The sequence below is a fragment of the Dreissena polymorpha genome, chromosome 5 (assembly GCF_020536995.1).
Source record: "Dreissena polymorpha isolate Duluth1 chromosome 5, UMN_Dpol_1.0, whole genome shotgun sequence".
NCBI lineage: Eukaryota > Metazoa > Mollusca > Bivalvia > Myida > Dreissenidae > Dreissena > Dreissena polymorpha.
The window spans coordinates 25,372,858-25,396,903 of NC_068359.1; the positions used below are offsets into that span (position 1 = coordinate 25,372,858).

Here is a 24,046-nt window from a genome sequence, read left to right on the forward strand (position 1 = left end):
ATAATGCTCATTTTTTGTAGGGTTCGTGTCCTCATTGATATAAAGACACTGTGCAAATTTGGAAAGGATCGGACAAAAAATGTGGAAGATTTTTGAAAGTTTTCACAAAATAGGCAAAAACGAATAAACATGCAAAGTTCAACGAGCTCCTGCGGCCATGTTTTTTGACAAATCAAATTTCTTTGAACAACTTTTTCAGGGGAGCCTTCAAAGGTCATCCCTGTGAAATTTTTTGAAAATCTGATGAGTGGTTTCTGACAAGAAGATTTTTTAAGGTTTTTACCATATATGGTCATGGCGGCCATCTTGGTTATGTGATCAAATTTTTTTTAACAATTCTTTTGTCCCATGACCTAGCGATGCTCCACATGAAATTTAGTTGAAATTGGCTCAATGGTTTAGTAGAAGAAGATGTTTACAAATTGTTTACAGACAGACAGACAGACAGACAGACAGACGGACAGACGGACGCCGGTTGGTGAGTGATCACAATAGCTCACCCCGAGCTATCGCTCAGGTGAGCTAAAAATCAATAACTTGCATCAATTCAACATCAATGTCAATCAGAGATTATTTCATTTTTTATGTTTATTTTTGAGTTACATAAAACCCAGCTATTTTTGTCAATAAGTAATACTATAAACACTCTAAAATCAGCAAATGTTCTTTTAAGGAAGGTGTAGATCAACAACAATAATCTTAGACACTAAAGCATGGATTCGTACCCATAGTACCTATAAGATGAATACATTAGTTTTCACACCTGCATGGTGTTCAATAGATAAAGTATATCACACAAACTATTATCTTGTCAATTATCTTGTAAAATGCATGAACAAAATCAATTATGAGCACAGAATGAAACTGAAGCCTTTAGTTAATGCTAGAGCCCTGTTCTGTGAAAACAAGGCTTATTGCATGTGCATAAAGTGTTGTCTCAGATTAGCTTGTGCAGTCCGCGCATGCTGACCAGGGACGATACTTTCCTCCTTTCAGTTTAGAAGAAGAATCCTATGAGCCAAAAATTCCATACAAGCGGAAAGCGTTGTCCCTGTTTTGCCAGTGAGGACTTCACAGACTAATCTAGGATGCCACTTTACACATGCATTATGCAACTAACCCCTGTTTTCCCAGAGAGGCTTGTTTGTTGGTGTGGATTTTTCCGGTTTATAAGTGTTTCAGTCCTATCACAATGGTCAGTGAAACCAATAGCACTTCTTGAGACATGCTCTTATTAAACCAGGCTTAGTGCATGTGCATTAAGTGACATCACAGTTCGCACAGGCTAATCAGGGACAACATTCACCGCTTTTATGTTATTTTTCGTTAGAGGGAAATCTCTTTTTAGTAAAAATCCAGTTTAGGCTAAAAAGGTCGTCCCTTATTAGCCTGAGCAGACTGCACTGGCTAATCTGTGATGACATTTTACGTACATGCATTAAGCCCCGTTTTCCCACAACTTAGCAATGTTGCTGGGCTAGCTTGATTTCCATTGAACAGTTTCTGACAACTGCCCTGCTTGAATCAGAGATAAGAGGTTAGATGATTTACCAGTACTAAGCTCATAATACTCATGCCAGTAACTGACAACTGCCCTGCTTGAATCAGAGATAAGAGGTTAGATGATTTACAAGTACTAAGCTCATAATACTCATGCCAGTAACTGACAACTGCCCTGCTTGAATCAGAGATAAGAGGTTAGATGATTTACCAGTACTAAGCTCATAATACTCATGCCAGTAACTGACAACTGCCCTGCTTGAATCAGAGATAAGAGGTTAGATGATTTACCAGTACTAAGCTCATAATACTCATGCCAGTAACTGACAACTGCCCTGCTTGAATCAGAGATAAGAGGTTAGATGATTTACCAGTACTAAGCTCATAATACTCATGCCAGTAACTGACAACTGCCCTGCTTGAATCAGAGATAAGAGGTTAGATGATTTACCAGTACTAAGCTCATAATACTCATGCCTGTAACTGACAACTGCCCTGCTTGAGTCAGAGATAAGAGGTTAGATGATTTACCAGTACTAAGCTCATAATACTCATGCCAGTAACTGACAACTGCCCTGCTTGAATCAGTGATAAGAGGTTAGATGATTTACCAGTACTAAGCTCATAATACTCATGCCAGTAACTGACAACTGCCCTGCTTGAATCAGAGATAAGAGGTTAGATGATTTACCAGTACTAAGCTCATAATACTCATGCCAGTAACTGACAACTGCCCTGCTTGAATCAGAGATAAGAGGTTAGATGATTTACCAGTACTAAGCTCATAATACTCATGCCAGTAACTGAAAACTGCCCTGCTTGAATCAGAGATAAGAGGTTAGATGATTTACCAGTACTAAGCTCATAATACTCATGCCAGTAACTGACAACTGTCCTGCTTGAATCAGAGATAAGAGGTTAGATGATTAACCAGTACTAAGCTCATAATACTCATGCCAGTAACTGACAACTGCCCTGCTTGAATCAGAGATAAGAGGTTAGATGATTTACCAGTACTAAGCTCATAATACTCATGCCAGTAACTGACAACTGCCCTGCTTGAATCAGAGATAAGAGGTTAGATGATTTACCAGTACTAAGCTCATAATACTCATGCCAGTAACTGACAACTGCCCTGCTTGAATCAGAGATAAGAGGTTAGATGATTTACCAGTACTAAGCTCATAATACTCATGCCAGTAACTGACAACTGCCCTGCTTGAATCAGAGATAAGAGGTTAGATGATTTACCAGTACTAAGCTCATAATACTCATGCCAGTAACTGACAACTGCCCTGCTTGAATCAGAGATAAGAGGTTAGATGATTTACCAGTACTAAGCTCATAATACTCATGCCAGTAACTGACAACTGCCCTGCTTGAATCAGAGATAAGAGGTTAGATGATTTACCAGTACTAAGCTCATAATACTCATGCCAGTAACTGACAACTGCCCTACTTGAATCAGAGGCAGGAATCTTACTCCAGATCCTTGGATTGTAGCCCAGCACTCTACCAACTGAGCACTAATAAAATGGAATATGGTTTTATATTTTTCTTTTTAGTTCGAACTTTTGTTTGCCTTGTACGGTGTCAGTCCATCGTGACAAATATTCCTGTTCACTAAATTGTAATCATGTTCAAACAGTATTTCATTGAATATCACATTGAAGTGCTGTTGTTGTTTATTAGTCAATAAACAATGAAAATCTTGACAATATTACAAATTATTCTAACAGGATTTAACTGAAACATGTTTGCAATGTTAACACAAACCACTGACATATTAATTTGGGTGCACTTAATTATGACTCTTGACTTCATTTTAGTGATGTTTAAATGGTAAATAAACAATGGTAAATGTGTTCTTTTTTCTATATATCAGCAACTATCATTTTAGAATAATAAGTAAAAAACTATGCACATATTTTCAGTCGTAGATTAAAAGATAGTGGATAATTAAAGAACAACACATGCAGTTAATATAAAACTATTTTTATTCATGCCATTTACATAAAATCAGCATCAAATCATATTCTATTAGAATATATTTAAATATATATTATTAAACAAAACAAGCCAAGCAATAAACAAGCATACATTTTAGCTGTGCTTTGTGAAAACAAGGCTTAATGCATTTGCATAAAGTGTCGTCCCATATTATCCTGTGCAGACCACAAAGGCTAATAAGGGACAACACTTTCTGATTTGATGGTATTTTTCATTTTCAAAAAACTCTTCTTAGCGAAAATCCGGTTTTAGGCGTAAAGTTTTGTCCTGGATTAGCCTGTGTGGGGTGCACTGGCTAATCATGGAAGACACTTTACCTTAATGCATTAAGCCCCGTTTTCCCAGAGCATGGCTCATATAAATTATCACAGCTCTGTACATGTTTATGATAAGGCAAACATTGGTATCTCACTTGTTGTCAAGTAAGATTTAAGTTTGTGTCAAATTCTCTGATAAATAACATGCTTCAGAATTAAGGACATCATTTTCGGAGGCACAACTACTATCATTATACCTATTAATTTTAAAATCATCCATATCTTTTTGGTGTTTTGCTTGTAAAATCAGGAAAACATTTTCCATTAAAAATAAATAAGAACTTAAAATTGTCTGCCCAAACTAACAGGCTGTTGTCCCCACTAAAGTAACTCTTTCATTCATTTGCATAAAAAGAAAAAAAAATGCATAAAAAAAAATGTGGTTACTTAAAAAAAAGGATTTTGGCCATATTTTTTTTAAGCACACTCTTACAAATTATTGAATCAACAAAATGTTTGAGGTAATTTGGATGTTTGATCTCTCATAAAATCAGGGGCCATTATATATACAAAGCTCATGTGATATTCAACCAGTCATGAGACATTCAACCAGTCATATGATATTCAACCAGTCATGTGATGTTCAACCAGTCATGTGATATTCCATCAGTCATGTGATATTCAACCAGTCATGTGATATTCAACCAGTCATGTGATATTCAACCAGTCATGTGACATTCAACCAGTCATGTGATATTCAACCAGTCATGTGACATTCAACCAGGCATGGGACATTCAACCAGTCATGTGACATTCAATCAGTCATGTGATATTCAACCAGTAATGTGAAATTCAACCAGTCATGTGACATTCAACCAGTCATGTGAAATTCAACCAGTCATGTGATATTTAACCAGTCATGAGACATTCAACCAGTCATGTGACATTCAACCAGTCTTGTGATATTCAACCAGTCATGTGATGTTCAACCAGTCATGTGATATTCCACCAGTCATGTGATATTCAACCAGTCATGTGATATTCAACCAGTCATGTGATATTCAACCAGTCATGTGATATTCAACCAGTCATGTGATATTCAACCAGTCATGTGATATTCAACCAGTCATGTGATATTCAACCAGTCATGTGATATTCAACCAGTCATGTGATATTCAACCAGTCATGAGACATTCAACCAGTCATGTGATATTCAACCAGTCATGTGATATTCAACCAGTCATGTGATATTCCACCAGTCATGTGATATTCCACCAGTCATGTGATATTCATTTAGCCATGTTACATTCAATCAGTCATGTGATATTCAATCAGTCATGTGACATTCAACCAGTCATGTGACATTCAACCAGTCATGTGATATTCAACCAGTCATGTGATATTCAAGTAGCCATGTGATATTCAACCAGTCATGTGATATTCCACCAGTCATGTGATATTCCACCAGTCATGTGATATTCAACCAGTCATGTGATATTCAACCAGTCATGAGACATTCAACCAGTAATGTGACATTCAATCAGTCATGAGACATTCAACCAGTCACATGATATTCAACCAGACATGTGACATTCAACCAGTCATGTGATATTCAACCAGTCATGTGAAATTCAACCAGTCATGTGATATTCAACCAGTCATGAGACATTCAACCAGTCATGTAACATTCAACCAGTCTTGTGATATTCAACCAGTCATGTGATGTTCAACCAGTCATGTGATATTCAACCAGTCATGTGACATTCAACCAGTCATGAGACATTCAACCAGTCATGTGACATTCAACCAGTCACATGATATTCAACCAGACATGTGATATTCAACCAGTCATGTGATATTCAACCAGTCATGTGATATTCAACCAGTCACGTGATATTCAACCAGACATGTGACATTCAACCAGTCATGTGATATTCAACTAGTCATGTGATATTCAACCAGTCATGTGACATCTAACCATTCATGTGAAATTCAACCAGTCATGTGACATTCAACCAGTAATGTGACATTCAATCAGTCATGTGACATTCAAAGCTGTCTGATGAAGTTTGTCACCAATCCTAATGTAGTGTCATGAAATAACTTCTGAGACAAAGTAAAACTTTTGTGAAAATTACACAATACCATGCATTTAAATAATGAATGCAAGAGTTTAAGGCCAATTTATGATTTACCATTTTAAAAAAACTATAGCAATATTCAAGTTCTATACTCCACAGAATGTATATACTGAAAAAAAACGTAAACCTTTGTACAGTCTATGCCAAATTCAAATGGTTCAATCAGAGAAACATTACTTCTTTAAAAATGTTTTATTGCAAAAACAATCAAACAGTTAATCTCAGTAGAAAAACCTTTAACAAAAAACAGAAGATTTCAGTTAAACAAAATTATCAATATTCCAATTGAGCTAAAACTTCTTGTGTCAAAACATATAGTTATATTCTCCTATCTAATTCTGTAAATTGTATCCAGTAATAAAGTTTTTCATTAAGTTTATAATAACCAAACTACAATCCACAGGTCATTTCACAAATCAATTAAAGCCAACCTATCACTGATCCTCAAGGCCCCTGTGGTATTATCAAATAATGTATCTCACATCATTCCTATTCCTCGTGCTTTCCCCATGTTTGCCTCAGTATCCAAAGTAGGACGGCACTTCGTCATTGCTGTACTGAACTGTCTCCACTCAGTATCCGAAGTAGGACGGAACTTCGTCGTTGCTGTACTGAACTGTCTCCACATGTCGCATCATCTTCTGGGCTGAATTCCTGCAAATTACCAACAAGTAAAGTAGCCTTAGAGAATATTTGTTTATTCTGGTCATATACTAGTATTGTAATTTATGTATTTATCACATACCTTTATCAAATACATGCTATATTCAACATTTAGTTACCAGAAACCATACTGTCTACTTAATATTAGTATCGTCTGTTTCCATTTCATATTCCCATTGTCTATTGTCTGTTTCCATTTAATATTCCCATTGTCTATTGTCTGTTTCCATTTCATATTCCCATTGTCTATTGTCTGCTTCCATTTCATATTCCCATTGTGTATTGTCTGCTTCCATTTCATATTCCCGTTGTTTATTGTCTGTTTCCATTTCATATTCCCGTTGTTTATTGTCTGTTTCCATTTCATATTCTTGTTGTCTATAGTCTGTTTCCATTTCATAATCTTGTTGTCTATTGTCTGTTTCCATTTCATATTCTTGTTGTCTATAGTCTGTTTCCATTTCATAATCTTGTTGTCTATTGTCTGTTTCCATTTCATATTCCCGTTGTTTATTGTCTGTTTCCATTTCATATTCTTGTTGTCTTTTGTCTGTTTCCATTTCATATTCTTGTTGTCTATTGTCTGTTTCACTTTCATAATCTTGTTGTCTATTGTCTGTTTCCATTTCATATTCTTGTTGTCTATTGTCTGTTTCCATTTCATAATCTTGTTGTCTATTGTCTGTTTCCATTTCATATTCTTGTTGTCTATTGTCTGTTTCCATTTCATATTCTTGTTGTCTATTGTCTGTTTCCATTTCATATTCTTGTTGTCTATTGTCTATTTCCATTTCATATTCTTGTTGTCTATTGTCTGTTTCCATTTCATATTCTTGTTGTCTATTGCCTGTTTCCATTTCATATTCCCGTTGTTTATTGTCTGTTTCCATTTCATATTCTTGTTGTCTATTGTCTGTTTCCATTTCATATTCTTGTTGTCTATTGTCTGTTTCCATTTCATAATCTTGTTGTCTATTGTCTGTTTCCATTTCATATTCTTGTTGTCTATTGTCTGTTTCCATTTCATATTCTTGTTGTCTATTGTCTGTTTCCATTTCATAATCTTGTTGTCTATTGTCTGTTTCCATTTCATAATCTTGTTGTCTATTGTCTGTTTCCATTTCATATTCTTGTTGTCTATTGTCTGTTTCCATTTCATATTCTTGTTGTCTATTGTCTGTTTCCATTTCATATTCTTGTTGTCTATTGTCTGTTTGCATTTCATAATCTTGTTGTCTAATGTCTGTTTCCATTTCATATTCGTGTTGTCTATTGTCTGTTTCCATTTCATATTCTTGTTGTCTATTGTCTGTTTCCATTTCATATTCTTGATGTCTTTTGTCTGTTTCCATTTCATAATCTTGTTGTCTATTGTCTGTTTCCATTTCATATTCCCTTTGTCTCAGAGCAAGGCTGATTTCATTCAGAATATTGTCCAACAAGCATTTGTGGTAAGTTATTTGAAAAAATTCCTGATGAATAACAAAGTTACTGTCTGGAAAAGCTGCTTTATGGCCAAATTTGACCTTTGACCTTTAACAACGCCCTTGATCATTGAGGTAGGCAGATGGGTTTTACACACCATATATTTTCTTACGATGGTGATAATTTTTGGAAGGTAATTCTAAAATTGCATGATGAATGACAATGTTTAAGTCACAACAAGCTTGGACACACACAAGCAGGCACATACACTCAACCATTGTGACTACTATATGAAACTTTCCGCAAGCCAGCTCCACAAAAAATGATGTCAGTTTGTTGACAATTGCTTTGCCATTTGCAAATTGATTATCTATGTCATGTGTAATCCATTTTATTAAAGGACAACAATTTAATAAATCGATATCATAAAATAAATTCATCGCAAATGAAATTTTCTATTGGATCACGTTGCCTATCCATACCTTGAAACTCCTTTACAATACAGTAACGTCAGCAACTTCAGTTTCTTGCATCCCTTACGTAAATACTTCAGGGCTTTATCTCTGTCAAAATCAAGAAAAGCAAGTTACTAACCAGGCTTAATGCATGTGAGTAAAGTGTCTTCCCAGAGTAGCCTGTACAACACTTTCCGCCTAGACTGGATTTTGGTTTATAAAAGACTTCTTTTAAACAAAACATTTAGTAAAAGCCCAAAGTGTCATCACTGATTGCACAGACTTATTTCAAACGAAATGTGTGTAAAATGTCGTCACAGATTAGCCTGTGCAGTTTACACAGGCTATTTAGGGACACGCCGCTTTTATGACATTTTTCATTTAAATGAAGTCTCTTCTTAGCAAAAATCCAATTTAGGCTGAAAGTGTCGTCCCTGATTAGCCTGTGCAGACTTTACAGGCTAATCTGGGACAACACTTTAGGCACATGCATCATACCCAGTTTTCTAAGAACACGACTCAAATGTTTACACACATGTACTAAGCCCGGTTATCCCACAGCGATGCTTAAATACACATTTTGTATCAATGGAATTACTTTATTTGATTAAATCATAGTTCTAACCAAGATTTCATTCTAATTCAATTTTAATGAGTGTGTTTTTCACTAAAAAAAACATGTCTTCATGCAATGGAAGAGTGTGTTAATAAAATGGTGTCATATTCATATTCAAGCCAATTAAGTACTCACTCCACTGAATGTGTAGTAATTCGTTTCCTATATTACAATTTGCATTTGATTCACACAATGATAAAATGTAAGACAAATCACCATATTTTTAAGAGTATAAGACACACCTTTTTTCCAGACATTAAAAATTGCCTGCATCTTATATTGAATGCATTGTAAGTTTGAAGGCAGGTCATTTCAAACACGTCAGAAGATAATAAGAGATAACATCATCTCCTTTCCAAGGCAACATGCGTTTGAGAGGAAATTAGAATGTTTAAGGGGAACAAATTAATTTATAAAAAAAAGTATTTTTTTGTCACTACGGGGCAAAGGTGGCAGGGCTTTTAGATAGAAAGTGGTTATGAAACAAGAGATGTGTTTGTCAGAAACACAATGCCTCCTATTGCGCCGCTTTGAAATAAAATTTCAATATATCATTTCGCACGTTTAGAAATTATCTCCCTTTTAAAGCTTATTACTTCCCTAATTTGTATTTTTTTACTTTTAACCTTGAAGGATGACCTTGACCTTTCACCACTCAAAATGTGCAGCTTCATGGGATACACATGCATGCCAAATATCAAGATGCTATCTTCAATATTGCAAAAGTTATGGCCAACGTTGAAGTTTGCGGACGGACGCGGACAGACTGACGGACAGTTCAACTGCTATATGCCACCCTACCGGGGGCATTAAAAGAGAGACAATGTGTTAGAAAATCATAAATATATGAGAATTCAGTCAACTTCCGGCCTCCTCCCCCACCCCTCCAAAAACAAGCAAATTCGTTGATTTGATATCCCCCGCCAATATGCTTCTGGACACAAAAGGGTTATATTTGACACTCAAAAAAGCATTTTTCAAGATACAAAGGGCCAAAACTCCGTTATAAACAGATGGTGTAAAATGCCATTTGGCGTGCATCATTCTTTTATCCATATATATATTCATACCAAGTTTCAATGAAATCCGCCAAAGCACTTCCAAGATATGGCTCCAGACACACACAAAAAGCATTTTTTCAAGATACAAAGGGCCATAACTCCGTTATTTACAGATGGTATACAATGCCATTTGGCATGCATCATCCTCTTATCCATATATATAGTCATACCAAGTTTCAATGAAATCCCCCACAGCACTTCCAAGATATGTCTCCGGACGGACGGAAAGACGGACGGAAGGACAGACGGACGGAAGGACAACGCCAAAACAATATCCCTCCGCCTATGGCGGGGGATAAAAAAGATCATTACGTTGTAAGGAGCGCAATTTTCACGCAATGAACCTTTAAAAGATGAGCAGACTCACGTGATAAGAAGACATCCACTGACGTCCAGTTGTACAAGGTAGTGACAGACACCGGACAGGTACTGGATACTCAAGTCTGTCACCTAGGAAGCACACTTCTATTTTAAGTACCGGTAAAAAATAATATTTTTCAGTAACTTACTGCTTACGTCAATCACCCATTAAACACTATTTTAAACATTGCCCTATTCAGGTCTGTCAACAGTGAATTAAAATTCTATTTTAAACCGATAAGTTTCTAAGGTCCATTCGACCTTTGAACTCCTTGTGTGACCTTGACCTTGAAGGTAGAATGCTGGTTCTTGCACATGTCACATATCATCTTGATACATCTTCATAACAAAATAACATTTGGGAAATAAAAGTTATGGTCTAAAAGTGAATACCTTCTTTTGCTATGTCTATTTAACAAACATACACAATCTTCAAGTTTCAACTGTGACCTTGACCTTGAAGAGAGAGCAGGATTTTTTTCATGAGGCAAATAAACTTGATATCATGATTACTTTAGTCCATTAATTGTGAAATCCTGTAATGCACAAACAAGTAATGGACCTTCCATGAACATTAACTTTCACCTCATCTATGATATTGCATGGGACACAAAATTTTGATAAAGTTGATCATTTGATCCAATATCATTTAAAATCAATCACGAACAAGAGCAAGAGGGTACGACCAGAGAAGTAGTTCTAAACCCTTTCCCACTCAAAAACAAATTGAAAGTGGCTATATGCAAACAGAATAAAACCAGAACAGCCTGTAAGTAACTCGCAGTCTGTTCAGATTTTATGCTGTTTGCTCCTCATCAGTATTTAAGGGTTGGAAATGAAGCTTTTAGATATAAATAAATTATGAAAAGGTCTGCCATTGAATTTGATTTTGAAAGGGACTAAACATGAGAAAAGTTGGTATCTGATTGGTAAATGGTTAAAAGACAATACCGGTACGTAAATTTACCAGTTTGCAACCCGCAAGGTTGAGCACATTCAGCATCCGACAACAGAAGGCCAGATTTTTAATGGCTCCATCAGTAATTTGCTGAAATTAAATTGAAAATTTGTTCAGAAAAATGTTCTATTATTAATCAAAGAGCAATTCCCTCTGAACAATATTTTGAGTAATATAATATGTTCTTAAAAATCATATATGGACGCTAGGGCAATAACTGCTTTAACTATCATTGGAGCTAAAAGACCTGATAATGTCCCCTCCCCCTCCTGCATTCTCACCATGCAATGTGACAAATCCAGCCGCTCAATATTCTTGCACTGCTGGGCAAACTTCTGAAGTCCCAGATCTGTAATACTGGCACACTCGGACAGCGTCACGTCACGGCGACTGTTGTTCCCGAGAGCAGACAACCCCTGATCTCCGCAGTTACAACCCGAGATGTCAACAGAGGTAAGGCTGTGTGTCTGGCCCAGCAGCTCTATACCGGCCTCACTGATGTGCTCACAGAAACACACACTCAGGTAGGTCAGGTTGTGACATCTGGAATCGGTTTAGGATTAATTTATAATTATTCCATTGGAATCCTGATATATAAAAAAAGCTTATACCTGTTTTGCGAATACCGAGGTTGGGTCAGTAATTGATTCATACAACTATTTAAAGTTGATGATGTTGTAAAAATTTGTATTTAAGTTGACAATCTCACATATAATTAATATAAAGCTGTAATTATTTAAGGGTGAAACTGTGGCAACCTAATTTTCTATACAAAAATAGTGAGCTTAAAATATTCCATTAACAACTGACAAAAATATTTCATTTGTTTTTAAACAGATCCATTCAGGGTGCCTATTATTGAAGTATTTCAATCTATGCAAAAATGGCCCCATTATGAAAGAAGATTATGTATTTTGCTATGACTCTATTACAAAAAAAGTGTTTAATTATCAGTAGAAGTGTATTCAACAGCCCTAAATCACATAGAATACATTCATTTTTGTACAGTATTGTAATTGTAACTAAGTGTTCTTGTTCCAAATTTGAGACATTAAAAGCTGAGTTTAAAGAAACTATATGATGAATTAAAATTCAATTATTATTATTGGATCCTTTTCCATGCATTATTTAAAAATGAGTCACTAAGATGCAAATTATAAACAATTTTAGCTTGTTTAATTTGTTAAATTATTGTTGATTTTGGCTTTAAATCAACACAATTGCCATTGTCGAAATCCACACAATATATTTTATAATCACTCCATTGTATACCGCTACGTATAGAACTATAGAATTTCAAAAATATTCATAACCTAAATAATCCCCCATGAAATTAAACTTCACTTTTACATACTCTTTAAATAAAGTCTGGACAGCAACGATAATCTGAAGACTCATGATTCTAAATACCCCTTAAATAATTACACTGAAGAATAATTTAATCAGATAATGGTTAATATGAAAAAGTGATCACCAATGACATGTAATTGTTAATTTTTTTTATTGTTTAATTGTTTGAAAATTTCATGCAGAATTAGACATGGAACCAATTAGACCTCTCCTTGTGAATACAAACTTTTTTCTTTCCTAATATCTCCAGGGTCAATAAATAAGCATAGCTTTTTTTTAATCAACATGGGTTCTCCCTGGGCACAACTGCTTACCTCTTGTGTATGTTCACCATGGCCATATCTCCCACACGGATACAGTTGGTTAGGTTAAGTTCCCTCAGTCGAGGACCACATGGCCCATCTACAAGCTGTCTTACACCCTTGTCGCTGATCCTGTAGATAATGAACATAAGGTGTAATTAACTTTTAATTGTGTACTTCCTGGGCCCTGTTATGTATATCCGGGCCCATTGTGTACTTCCTGGCCCATTGTGTACTTCCTGGGCAAATTGTGTAATTCCTGGGCCCACTGAGTACTTACTGTGCCTATTGTGAACTTACTGGGCCTATTGTGAACTTACTGGGCCTATTGTGAACTTACTGGGCCTATTGTGTACTTCCTGGGCCTACTGAGTACTGACTGTGCCAATTGTGTACTTACTGGGCCCATTCTGTATTTCCTGGGCCCATAATACACTTCCTTTGCCAATTGTTTACTTCCTAGGCCTATCCGTTTTTTCTGGGCATCCCAGATTTGCCTGTGCGGTCCGCCTAAACTTGATTTTCGGTAAGGAGGGACTTCCTTGAAACTAAAAATACCATAAAAGCGGAAAGTGTCGTCCCTGATTAGCCTGTGCGGACTGCACAGGCTAATCTGGGACGACACTTTACGCACATGCATTAAGCCCAGTTTTCTCAGAACACAATACATATATACCTGACACAGTCAGCAAAGTTGGCCACAGTGAGCAGCCTGCATGTAGAGAGAGACTTCAGTGAGAGGTCCGTCAGACGCTGGCAGTCTGCGATGTACAGGTGCTCCAGATTAGTGCACATTGTCCCTATCTGACGAAGACTCACGTCTGAGATACGCTGGTTGCCTGGAACATATTTATTAGCTTTTAATCATTGTATCATATAATTCAAGTTTGTGTGTGCTTGTGTAGTTGACAAGTCTGATTCCCAAACACTGGTCACACACACTGCTAAGTTGAACACCTTTATTTAAAAGTCGTTAGTACCATCAAAAGTACAGACATATACTTTCATCAGAATTATGATGTTGAACATATATATTGCATTATGAAGATGCTTTGACACGCAGACACTAACTACCTTTATGTCCACAGCCCATTCTGCCTGTTGTCATAAAAATGGGTTTGTTTGTTTGTAAAATATTTCATTTGTATAATGGCTGTAAATTACCCAACTCGCACCTTTTATTAACAAGATTAGCTGATTTAAGCAGTTTATCAATAGTTGGTGCACATATGTATGCCAGTACCTGACAACTTCCCTTCCCTATTGAAAGTATAGTTTTCTTTTGATAACTATTCTATATCAGAAAATAAATGTACTTCAAAAGTATTTTAAGAACAAGTACATTTCATAGTAGATTTACAAACTTTTCTGTAAAATGCAGAAAAAAGAACATTAAAAAGCTTAAGTGTATTAAATATGGATCAAATACCATCGTACTTAATGCTCATTTAAATTGATTGTTCAAGAATGGCGTAACCCATTTCAAAAAGTTAATATTCTGACAAAAAATGTGTCTTTGTTGCAGTTTGTTGCAGTTAACATGGCACAAAAGCCTAAAGGACAACACTAAGGACAAAAATCTATTGTTCCCAACATGACCCATGAATGCAAGCCTTGACATGAATAGATGGACCCCCTACAATGAAAATGGGTGCAAACAAACTGACAACCTTCAATCTTGATCTTCTTCAGATTCTTGTTGTTTGCAATCCGCTTAAATGCCTCGTCTGTAAGATTGGGAGAACCCAGGAAAGACATCGTATGGATCCGGGTAAGTTTGGCCGCAACAGGAAATATGCAGTCATCGCTTAGTGTTGGGAAATCGTTCAACAGCAGGGTCTGCAGATTGGTACAACCATTGGCGAGGTTTTTGAAGCCATCTGGTGTAATCTAGAAATAAATAAGATTTTTCTATAGGAAAAAATGGTTTAAAACTGAAATTATTGAGTTTATCATGATAATTATAAAAGCCCAGTATACAAATACATTTTGAAACAACAAACGTGTTTGAATTTCAGCAAAAGGTAGGAAACTGGACTAAACTCCTCCTATGGGTATGGTAAGGACTGGAAAATAAGTCCGCTTAGTCTGGGAAACTAGAATTAAGTCAAGTGTTTTGAGAGGAACTGGACTAGTCCATTTTATGGAGTGAAGTCCCAGCTAAGGTTTGAAAAATGGATCAAGTTCCACATATGGAGTGGAACCTGGAGAGAAAAGTAATGAAACTGTAGAAATTAAGGCACAGCTATGATGTTGACACTTAACAGGAGTCCGAACTGGAACACAGACTTATGTCTCAGCCAGGTATCAGTGTTACCTGCAGACAGCCACAGCCAGGTACCAGTGTTACCTGCAGACAGCCACATCCAGGTACCAGTGTTACCTGCAGACAGCCACAGCCAGGTACCAGTGTTACCTGCAGACAGCCACAGCCAGGTACCAGTGTTACCTGCAGACAGCCAGAGATGTCCAGATAATCCAGCTTCTTGCTGTTCTTCCCAGAGGACAGGTAGAGCAGACCCCGGTCACTGAACTTCTTGCAGTGGGCCAGTGACAGATACTGCAGGTTGTTGCAATACCTGAAATACATGAGCATGGGTCATTGCAAGCAATACCGTCAATATATGAGCATGGGCAATATATGAGCATGGATAAATCTAAGCAATTCCTGCAATTACACATGAGCATGGGTCATTGCAAGCAATAACAGCAATATTTGAGTATGGGCCATTGCAAGCAATACCTGCAATAAAAGAGCATGGGTCATTGCAAGCCATACCTTAGTTTACTTTGCCAAATTTGTATAATTCAAGGGCCATAATTCTGAAGAGCTTCATGCTAATCCGACTTGTATGCCCTCAAACATTTCCTGGACACTGTCCGCCGCAGGTGTTCACATAATATGCCCCGTTTTTTAAATGGACATATACAACAAGAGATTGCCAAGCAATACTGTCCCCTACCGGTCAAACTCCACCGTTGTCAGATTATTATTTTTTTAAATATTTTATTTGTTGCCATAGCAACCAGAATTCTTGACGTAGGAACAAAATGAAATGACGTGCATAATCTCCATGTTACCATCTATCCACGTTTCAAGTTTTATGACAAAATATGAAGACCTTTTAAAGTTATCGCAGGATCCAGAAAAGTGCTCACTGACTGAAAGACTGACTGACTGACGGACAGAAAACAAACCATAAGTCCCCTCCGGTTTCACCGGTAGGGGACAATTAACAAATTTAATGAATAATTGGCCAAGGCTTCTAGCAAAATATTGTCGTATAGATTTATGAATAAAAAGAATCCTAAGCCTATTGTCTACGTTTTTTGTTAAACATTGAGTTCAGTCATGTATCAAAAAAGCCACATGTCAGGCACAAATCAACCCACAAGTAAAGACAAATGTCAAGGCACAAGTCAACCAACAAGTAAAGACAAATGTCAAGGCACAAGTCAACCTACAAGTAAAGACACATGTCACGGCACAAGTCAACCCACAAGTAAAGACACATGTCAAGGCACAAGTCAACCCACAAGTAAAGACAACTGTCAAGGCACAAGTCAACCCACAAGCAAAGACAAATGTCAAGGCACAAGTCAACCCACTAGTAAAGACAAATGTAAAGTAACAAGTCAAGTCAAATGTGAAGTCACAAGTCAACCATAACTCAATCCATACTTGGCAAGTGTACGCAATGAGGCGTCAGTGATGCTTGTGTGAGAAAGGTTCAGGTACAGAAGTATCTTGCATCCCTTGGCCACCAACTTCAGTTTCTCATCCTGTAACACAACAGTGAGCACATTTAAGCCTTATTCTGAGAAAACTAGACTGAATACATGTGGACTCCACATGCTAATCTGGGCCAACACTTTACCTACATTTATTAAGCACAGTGTTCCCAGAATGAGGCTTCTTAGTGTTGATTTAGGAAACAATCATGTTTTGTTTAGTATAGAATGAGGTCAGCTTCTATGGTGGGAGACTATGTCTTAACTTACAAATAAATTGGGAACCTTTTCGAATCTGACCCAGGGTAAAATATATATCAAAGCAAATACAGTTAGAGATTACAATTTAAATTAAGAATAACTTACATCACTAAAGGACAATACAGCTAGAGACTACGTCTTAACTTCAAATAAGCCTGTGTATCTTACAAAATCTGGTCTATGGACAAGCCAGGGGCATACATGCATTGAATCAAACACAGTGGTCTATGGACAAGCCAGGGGCATACATGCATTGAATCAAACACAGTGGTCTATGGACAAGCCAGGGGCATACATGCATTGAATCAAACACAGTGGCAGACAACAACTTAACAACTTTATTTGAAAAGCTTACAAATTGTTTGAAATGCTGCCAAAATACTGTGCATATGTATTTTCTAGAGGTAAAAAAAACTTAAGAATAACTTATTATTCTGAAGGAACCTGGGCCATTAACACTTTCCAGAGCAAAATCAAGGTGAAAATGGCTATATGTAACCTGCATAAAACCAGAACAGTCTGCAAGTAACTGTTCAGGTTTTATGATGTTTGATCCTCATCAGTATCTTCGGGTTGGAAATTATGCCTTTTGAAACTTGAATCTAGTAAGAAATGTCTTCAAGTAAATTTGATTATCTAAGGTACCTCAGACGCAGAAGAATGCTTATCTGAGATTGAAAGGGTTATGTGTCCCGGTGCATTACGTACGTCTAGTCCAAGGCACTGTGAGAAGTTGAGGTCCTGCAGGTTACAGCACTCGCTGATGCTCATAAACGAGGGTTCCGAGATGAACTGACACGCCCGCATGTTCAGGTGGATCAAATATGGCCGACATTTGTAGAGCAACTTGGTTACCACTTTGTCTGTCACCCTGGGATGGAGAAATAAGAACATAAATAAGTTATGGGTAGTAGACTGCTGACTGCTTTGGTTTGTTCTGCCCCTTTGTGCTCAGGAGAGCTTAACATGTTATGGAATATTTCCGTAATTATTAAGTACATATAACAAAAGAAAGTTAATAAACATGATGAGTAAAATAACAAGTAGACAAGACTGTATAATTGTCATAATTTTTAAATTATTCTTTTATATTGAATTTTTTTAGAAGAGTGAATGACATATTAATAGAGGGTAAACTTTTAAAATACCCTTTAAAATACTAAAATAATAACTAATTATTTTATTTCATTCCATATTTTAAGGCAGTTGCATCACAGACACAATATTAATTAAACAACAAACATCATAAAAAATCACATCGATTATTAATCTGCATTTAAGCGCACAAAAACATATATGTGTTATTGTGAACAAATAAGCCTGATAGTAACTAGGCCCATGTTTGTAAACAATTTTAAGTAATATGGGTTGAAAAGTATACATTTTAGTTTGTGTTTGAAACAATTTGCTTACAAGTCATAAAATAAAACATACAAGACAAAGTACTCCCTGCCACTGTTGCATTGTTCTCAAAAAGGTACTGTCAGAACTTGCAATTACATTTTCGAGAAAAAAAGAAGAAGAAAAACTGCAATCACATGACACTGGAATTGTTATTTTAAGCAAAGGACTATAACACCTAAAAAGTACTAAATCGTGAACCCTAAACAATGTGAATTGTAGAACTTGAAGATAACTATTCTGCCAAAGCTTGACAAAAATGGCTTGCAAAATGTAAGGGGTTGTGCACAGAATTTTTATATGTAATTTTAAACAAAGGGCAATAACCCCTTACTAAATAACACAATTTTTAAATCTTGGCAATGTGCGCTGTAGCACTTCCAGATGATTATTCTGTAAAAGTTTTGGCCAAAATAGCAGTAAAAATATAGGAGTTTTAATCAATTTAAACAAGGAAATATAACTCCATAAACAAAATAGCACTTGACTTTAGATCTGGAAGAAAATTACATATAAGTATGGCGAAAATCACATGCAAAAATATAGGAGTTGCGCACACAAGCAAACATTATGTAATTTTCAACAAAGGATAATTACTCCTTAAAAGATAACTTAATTGCAAAATTTTGATAACATGCCCAGTAGTGAATGGAGATTATCATTTTGTGAAAATGGCATGAAAATGGCATGAAAATTGTATGAAAATTGTATGAAAAGTTTGCCTGACAGAAGCACACATTCCCACACAGACGCCTATCATTTCTGTATCCCTACGCTTTTCAACCAGATATATTAAAACAATAACAAACTTAAAATGATACTTAAGATCTTTTAAAACAAATGTTAAACTTATCTTTTTTTCTTAATCAATCCAATTATAAAATGTCTAAATGATATTGTTGTTTATAAATGTTATTTTAAAATGTTCTTTACAAATATGAGCCCATTGCAAGACCAAGTCCACAACAACAACAACAAAAAATAAAAATGGTATGTCAAATAAAAAAATGGGGACATGAATCTAATAACAATTAGTTATTAACAAACTATTAGTTATTAACAAACAAGTATAAAGACAATTAAACATTAAACACTTGTTCCTTAAACAGAATTTTACAATTTTTGTGACCATAGCAAAAAATTTAGTCCCAGTAAAACATTTTGTTAGTTTAAACCTATTTATTTTATGCTTTCCGGTGGTTTAGATAGAAATATCAGTGAAATAAAATTGGTATTCCACTGTTTTAAACAGTGAAAAATAACAGTGAAAAATATCGATTTACTGTGAAATGACGTCATTTTTTTCGACGAAATTATCAAGTTAAACTCATTTACAATGTAAATAAACGTTGAAAAAAGCGTAAAATAAAAAGAAAGTTTGTTGGATTTCGTGATCATAGAAAATATATATAGAAATTTATAGAAAATATATATTTTCACTCATGGCTTCGCCACTCGTGAAAATATTGTTTTCTATGATCACTCGTGAAATAAAATCGATATTCCACCGAATCTAACAAAGATCCTCTATTTATTTAAGGTTGATTGCATAGAAAGCCTAAGGCTCATTTGAAACGCCCTCGAGTCCATTTCCTGGGCCTAGAACCAGTACTTGGTGTCTATGGGGGAGATCTAAAGAACGCTCTCACAGTGGGGATTGAACCCGTGACCTCCCGATCGCTAGGCGGACACCTTATCCACTACGCCACAGCAACCAACATTTTGTTACAAAGGAAAGTATTGTAATATAATCAATACTCGTTTTCATACAACAAAATATTTTCTGCATCTCATATACAAAAACAAAGCCAAAAAAATGTCTGACGTAAAAAGCAGACTCTGTTGATGTTTAATTGCCCAATAAAGTCCAAAGGTACTTAAATCCTGCGTATTTAACCACTAGAGGTTTAGGTAAGCACATGTCATATGCACAAAATTTGTCTTTGTACAGGTGCTGCTTACATATAGAAAATAACTGTGTATTAATGATCAGTATAATATCTTATTTTGTTAATACAGGAAATACATTACTTTGAAATATTATGTCATATTTTGTTAAGAAGGGGAAATACCTCACTTTGTACTATTAGGTCATTATTTGTTAAGAAGGAATATCGGTCACAATGCGATAAAAGTCACATTTTGTTAAAAACGAGAAATAGATCACTGTGCAATATAACGTTGATTTTGTTTCAAAATGGAAATGGCATAGTGCAATATACTGTAAAGTTACAGTTTGTTATCAAGGGAAAAACATCACTTTGCAAATACCATATATTTTTTAAAGAGGGAAATACGTCAATGAACAATAAAACTTCATATTTTGTTATAAGGAAAATATGTCAATGTTAAATATACTGTGAAATGGAGGGCAATATATCACTGTGCAATATTATGTCTTAAACCACCTCAGACTGTTCTCATCAATGCTGATCCGTTGTCTCTCAGCAGCTATGTATCTGGATAACCAGGTTTACAAGTAATAGGAAACATGGTCGGCTATGTTGGCAAGATCATTTTAAAATGAATGAAATTAACACATTTGTGTAACATACAAGAAACTGCAATGCACTCAAAACCATGCTTCCAGCTACAAATAATATTAGAGACCAAACATCAGAGAGTACACAGCAGATTTATGTTAATTTCAATGTAGATCATATAATCATTTCATGAGTGGTCAGACCACAAATATAATGATCAGATCTATGAAATTAACTAATTGTCTGTTTTCTGTCATGCTGAATAATTCAGATTTCTTTCTTTCTGTTTAAGTCCGAATAAGTCGCATGCATTTATGCTCCCTAAAATCTTAAATCCCAAAGCAAAGATGTCTATTTAAAATCTGCAATCTGAAAGCTGAGATTTGTCATTAAAACTCACTATCTCCAAACAGCAGATTATTACTTAATTTGCTTACTAAATAGATAATTAGAAGATTACAAAATCTTTAAATATAAATCTGCAACCTCAAAAATGAGATTTATTACTAAAATCTGCAATCTCAAAAATGAGATTTATTACAAAAATCTGCATTCTCAAAAATGAGATTTATTTCTAAAATCTCCACTTGCAATTACAAGATTTATTACTTAAAACTTCAATCTCAAAGCTTAAATTTAAAACAAGAACACGCAATCTCCATGTTATAAAGTTTCAGTTAAATCTGCAATCTCACTACATGTACAGATTGCTAACATCCACCAGACACAGGCCTCCTTGTATGCACATAATGACATATCAAAAAAATTGTATTATTTATGTGTTTTAATAATGAAATTGAATATAGTAGCTAAAAGATTTACTAAATTGAGTCGTGTTCTGAGAAAACTGGGCATAATGCATGTGCGTAAAGTGTCGTCCCAGATTAGCCTGTGCAATCCGCACAGGCTAATTGGGGATGACACTTTCCGCTTTTATGGTATTTTCAGTTTCAAGGAAGTCCTTACTTACCAAAAATCAAGTTAAGTTGAAAGTTTCATCCCTTAATAGCCTGTGCAGACTGCACAAGCTAATCTGGGATGACACTTTATACACATGCATTAAGCCCAGTTTTCTCAGAACGCTGCTCAAATTATTTTAATGGCATTGTTTATCTCCTTTAACAGAGCATACAGGAAACAGCTTTAATTGGTAATTAACGATAATAGAGTTTACCAGTAACCAGCAAATGTTAGCAAGTAGTAACTCCAGTCCAACCAGTAAACATAATCCCAACACTGAGATATCGAGAGTTATCATTCCTTTCTTTTTTCTTACTTTCACATTTCTGCCCTCTGTCACACAGCAGTATGCCTTTTAACTTCTTTAAACATGCAGGCAATACAGCTTTTTTTTTGTTGTATCTTCATTAATTTCTAATTGATATTCATATGATTTTTGTTTCTTTCTTTTTCTGCAAAATGTTTTTCTACAATATCTACCGGTAAATAAAATAGAAAAAAATAAATGGTGACAAGAAATATGGGAACACAGTGAAACCAGGTTTTCAACACTTAAGATATTTATTTAACCAATTGTGCAATCTCATGCAAGATCTGCATGTAAGCTACATAAACAGAAATGTTCAGAGGTATACCTGCCTATATAATCAAGCAGATGAGTGGAAAACAGTTTAACTACTAAAGTTACAGAGACCTTGACCTTGATCCATCAGGTCAAAAAGCAATCGCAAGCTATGTCTTTATGTAAGCTAACTACACATAACATTTCAATGCAAATATCTCCATCGAAACTCAAATTATTGAGAAAAAATGTTGTTCTCTTTTGAAGCAAACAGTGACCTTGACCTTGATGCCACGCACCCAAATTATAATCCCAAGCTAGTCCTCCATGGAAGATAGCTATATGCAAAGTTTCATTGAGATCAGTTGATGCAAACTAAGATTATCAGCTAGAAACCACCTGTTTAAGTGTTGAAAAGCTGGTTCATTAAACAATTGTATTATATTTTTTTTTATTTTGTTCCTATCAAAGTGCATAAACTTTTAATATGCAATATTGAATTTGTGGACCTGCCACCTCTATGACCAGAAAATGTATGGTAACAAAATTGTATAAAATTAACTTAGTTACTTTGAAAATTGCATTTCTAATATCTGAATAATTCATTAAAATTATATTGAGTATTGATACATGTTTGATTCTGTGTGACAAAGGCGAAATGAAAGTACTGAATGGAACAAACACCTGGTCACCTTCTGGACACAATCTCATTTAAATCCACTACTGTCCCACTCTTCTATTATCACCATAGGTCCATTTAGGCAGTCAAAATTTGTTAAGATGTCAAACTCTGGTTTTAATCTTTCTAAAAAGCCAATGGAATACTGTAGAAATTTCCCACACATAAGACCTGAATGAAAAATCCAATAATTACATTGGCTTATTTTAGAAAAATCCCCTACCTCATCGGCTACAAAGCGTTTTCCAGTTGAATGGTAAACCAGTTGTTAAATAGACTTATTTCTTGACTATCTATACTGTTTTGACTAAAAGGCTTGTTTTTTATTCAATAAAGTTATTAACAATTTCCAATTCACCACTTAATTCATTATTGATATGAATCTTATTGCTTTCTAGTACACGCAACATTGAAATCTTTAGACTAAACATTGAAAAAAAAAAGCTTCAAAAAGTCTCGAGTCTCTGTCACAGATAGAACCTAGGAAGTCCCCAGGTAGAATCAGTGTTCTTCCAAAGAATATTTTTTATATTCCAATACAAAGTGAATGACGGGGTCCAACCCACAAGACCCCGATGTAAACATATCTATGTTAAAGTCCTGAGCTCATTTATTGCAATGTTGTGTTGTTATTCGCCAATAAATGCATATAAACCCTACCATACTAATAACTGTGTTCATACCGCTGTTCTTATGTGCATAAAATATCCAATAATCCATATAATTACATCAATTTAAACAAAAATCTGGCCATATATGACCAAATTTGTGTTTGAGATTTACATAAAAACAAGCATAGGCCTACTCAAATTTTTCAGAAGTGTAACTGTTCTGATTAAATTTTATCAACCAATGGATGAGAAAATTTAG

General features: G+C 35.4%; 1 protein-coding gene across 6 annotated transcripts in view; it reads right to left on the reverse strand.

Annotated features, from left to right (window-relative positions):
* Positions 1 to 3,479: 3,479 nt before the first annotated feature.
* LOC127881460 (dynein regulatory complex subunit 6-like) overlaps positions 3,480 to 24,046 on the reverse strand; it is a 70,896-nt gene continuing 50,329 nt past the window's right edge. For all 6 annotated transcript variants that reach the window (XM_052429357.1, XM_052429354.1, XM_052429356.1 and 3 more), the window contains 11 exons: positions 17,800 to 17,962; positions 16,781 to 16,881; positions 15,548 to 15,677; positions 14,769 to 14,988; positions 13,775 to 13,937; positions 13,111 to 13,230; positions 11,728 to 11,989; positions 11,456 to 11,536; positions 10,496 to 10,578; positions 8,479 to 8,559; positions 3,480 to 6,562 (listed from right to left, as the gene is read on the reverse strand). In XM_052429357.1, the coding sequence (XP_052285317.1) occupies positions 6,481 to 6,562; positions 8,479 to 8,559; positions 10,496 to 10,578; positions 11,456 to 11,536; positions 11,728 to 11,989; positions 13,111 to 13,230; positions 13,775 to 13,937; positions 14,769 to 14,988; positions 15,548 to 15,677; positions 16,781 to 16,881; positions 17,800 to 17,962 (1,486 nt within the window). In that variant the 3' untranslated portion in view covers positions 3,480 to 6,480. The remainder of the gene's footprint in view (positions 6,563 to 8,478; positions 8,560 to 10,495; positions 10,579 to 11,455; positions 11,537 to 11,727; positions 11,990 to 13,110; positions 13,231 to 13,774; positions 13,938 to 14,768; positions 14,989 to 15,547; positions 15,678 to 16,780; positions 16,882 to 17,799; positions 17,963 to 24,046) is intronic.